The sequence below is a fragment of the Frankliniella occidentalis genome, unplaced genomic scaffold (assembly GCF_000697945.3).
Source record: "Frankliniella occidentalis isolate FOCC.00 unplaced genomic scaffold, Focc_3.1 Scaffold3552, whole genome shotgun sequence".
Lineage (NCBI taxonomy): Eukaryota > Metazoa > Arthropoda > Insecta > Thysanoptera > Thripidae > Frankliniella > Frankliniella occidentalis.
In genome coordinates, this window is record NW_026270609.1 from 3,353 (window position 1) to 5,113 (window position 1,761).

The 1,761-nt window shown below is 63.7% G+C and overlaps 1 protein-coding gene across 1 annotated transcript; it reads left to right on the forward strand.

The window, feature by feature from the left end:
* Positions 1–546: 546 nt before the first annotated feature.
* Positions 547–1,749, forward strand: LOC127752060 (potassium channel subfamily K member 9-like). Its single transcript, XM_052276589.1, has one exon. The coding sequence runs from the start codon at positions 648–650 to the stop codon at positions 1,671–1,673; it is 1,026 nt and encodes a 341-aa protein (XP_052132549.1). The 5' UTR covers positions 547–647; the 3' UTR covers positions 1,674–1,749.
* The last annotated feature ends 12 nt before the right edge of the window (positions 1,750–1,761 follow it).

Below are 1,761 nucleotides of genomic sequence, written 5' to 3' on the forward strand. Positions count from 1 at the left end.
TGTGTTGGTAAAGCATCGATCGGAAACCTAAATTTCATACCCGTTCGGCTCGCTGCATTTTGGGGTGCTGGCTAACTTCTAAATATTAAAAACTGTTGATTTTAGCCGTACGCTTCACGGACTACGGCACGTAAACAGCTGCTAAACCCGAGTCGCCATCTTGAGGGGCACGCGCTTGTGCGCATGCTCACGCGGCCATCTTGGGGAGATTTGGTTTCAGCGGGGAGGAGTGGCGGGGCAGGGTGGGGTAGCGGTATGAGGGATTCATCGACGCATTTCTCGAGTTTACGTTTCTCTCCCCTCTAGGACTCTATGCTGGGGTTCCTGTGCATGGGAAAGAGGGGGGGGGGGGTGAAAGAGTGCAATGTGTCCGTCCACCGTGAGGCGTCAAAGGGAACGGGGGAAAGGGGGGAATTTGTGTGTAAGGATCAAGTCTGGGCCGGGAGGCCTACCCGGGGCGACCGCGCGTAGGGCTTTGGAGGGGGGGAGGGCGTCGGCCGGGGCCTCGGGTAGCCGCGGGCCACGGCGCCAGTACGATGCGTCAGGGCGGGCGGGCTGGGGCGCACGCGGCGGCCGCGGGGGCGCTGCACCCCGGCGACCTGGGGCGCGGGCGCGGATCTGTGCGCAGCCGGGGCTCCAAGGGCTCCATGGGCTCCAAGGACTCTTCGAGCACGGCGTCGGACCCCCGCGAGCGCGTCAAGGACTGCTGCCGCAAGCTGGTGGCCTTTATGTGCACCCAAGTGGGCGTGGGCGGGCTGGTCGTGAGCTACGCCATAGTGGGGGCGGTCTGCTTCATAAACATCGAGAGCAAGGTGGAGTACCCCGAGCTCGCAGAGGTGCGGGAGCACAGCAAACAGACGGCGGCCCGGCTGTGGCTCATCTCACAAGAGCTCAACGTGCTCAACGAGTCGCTGTGGCGCCGCAAGGTGGACTCGGCCCTGATGGGCTTCCAAGGCGCCGTCGTGGACGCGGCCCGTAAGGGCTACGACGGCCGCACCGCCGAGGCCATGTGGTCCTTCCCCGCTGCCCTCATGTTTTCCCTGTCTATCTTCACCATGATTGGCTTCGGGAACCTGGTGCCGCGGACCACGTGGGGCAAAGCCGCCACCGTGGTGTACGCCGTGTTCGGCGTCCCTTTGTACGTGCTGTACTTCATGAACATGGGCAAGGTGCTGGCCCAGACGTTTCGCTGGCTCTACACCCGCCTGTACGAGTGCTCGACGCCGAGGCCGGCCGGCTCCACGGGTCCGGGGCCGCGGGTGATTGTGCCGTCCACGGCCTGCCTCTGGGTCATCAGCGGCTACGTGCTCACAGGCACCATCATGTTCGCCGAGTGGGAGCAATGGAGCTACCTGGACAGCTGCTACTTCTGCGTGACCAGCCTCTGCAAGATCGGCTTCGGCGACTTCGTTCCCGGCGCCACCCTCAGCGACGGCGAGGGCGACGGCAAGGGCGGTGACGACGGTGGCATCCAGACCCGGCGGGTCATCACCTTCGTGTACCTGCTGCTCGGCCTGGGACTCATCGCCATGTGCTACAACCTGATGCGCGAGGAGGTGCGCGTCAAGGTTCGCCAGCTCAAGGATGATGTTGGCCACTGCCTGGACGAGTTGCATCTGCGAGCCGCGACCTGCTACCGGGGACCCAGCCCGGAGCAGGACTACATGTACTGAGACCACTGAGACACGAGTGCAGTGCCAGAGTTGCCCGGGGCGACAAAAACGGACACTAAGACAGTATTTTTTTTTACGGGAGGGGGGG

Bases quoted from the DNA above. Each gene is read 5' to 3' on its own strand.
- LOC127752060 (XM_052276589.1), top strand. From the start codon at position 648: ATGGGCTCCAAGGACTCTTCGAGCACGGCGTCGGACCCCCGCGAGCGC.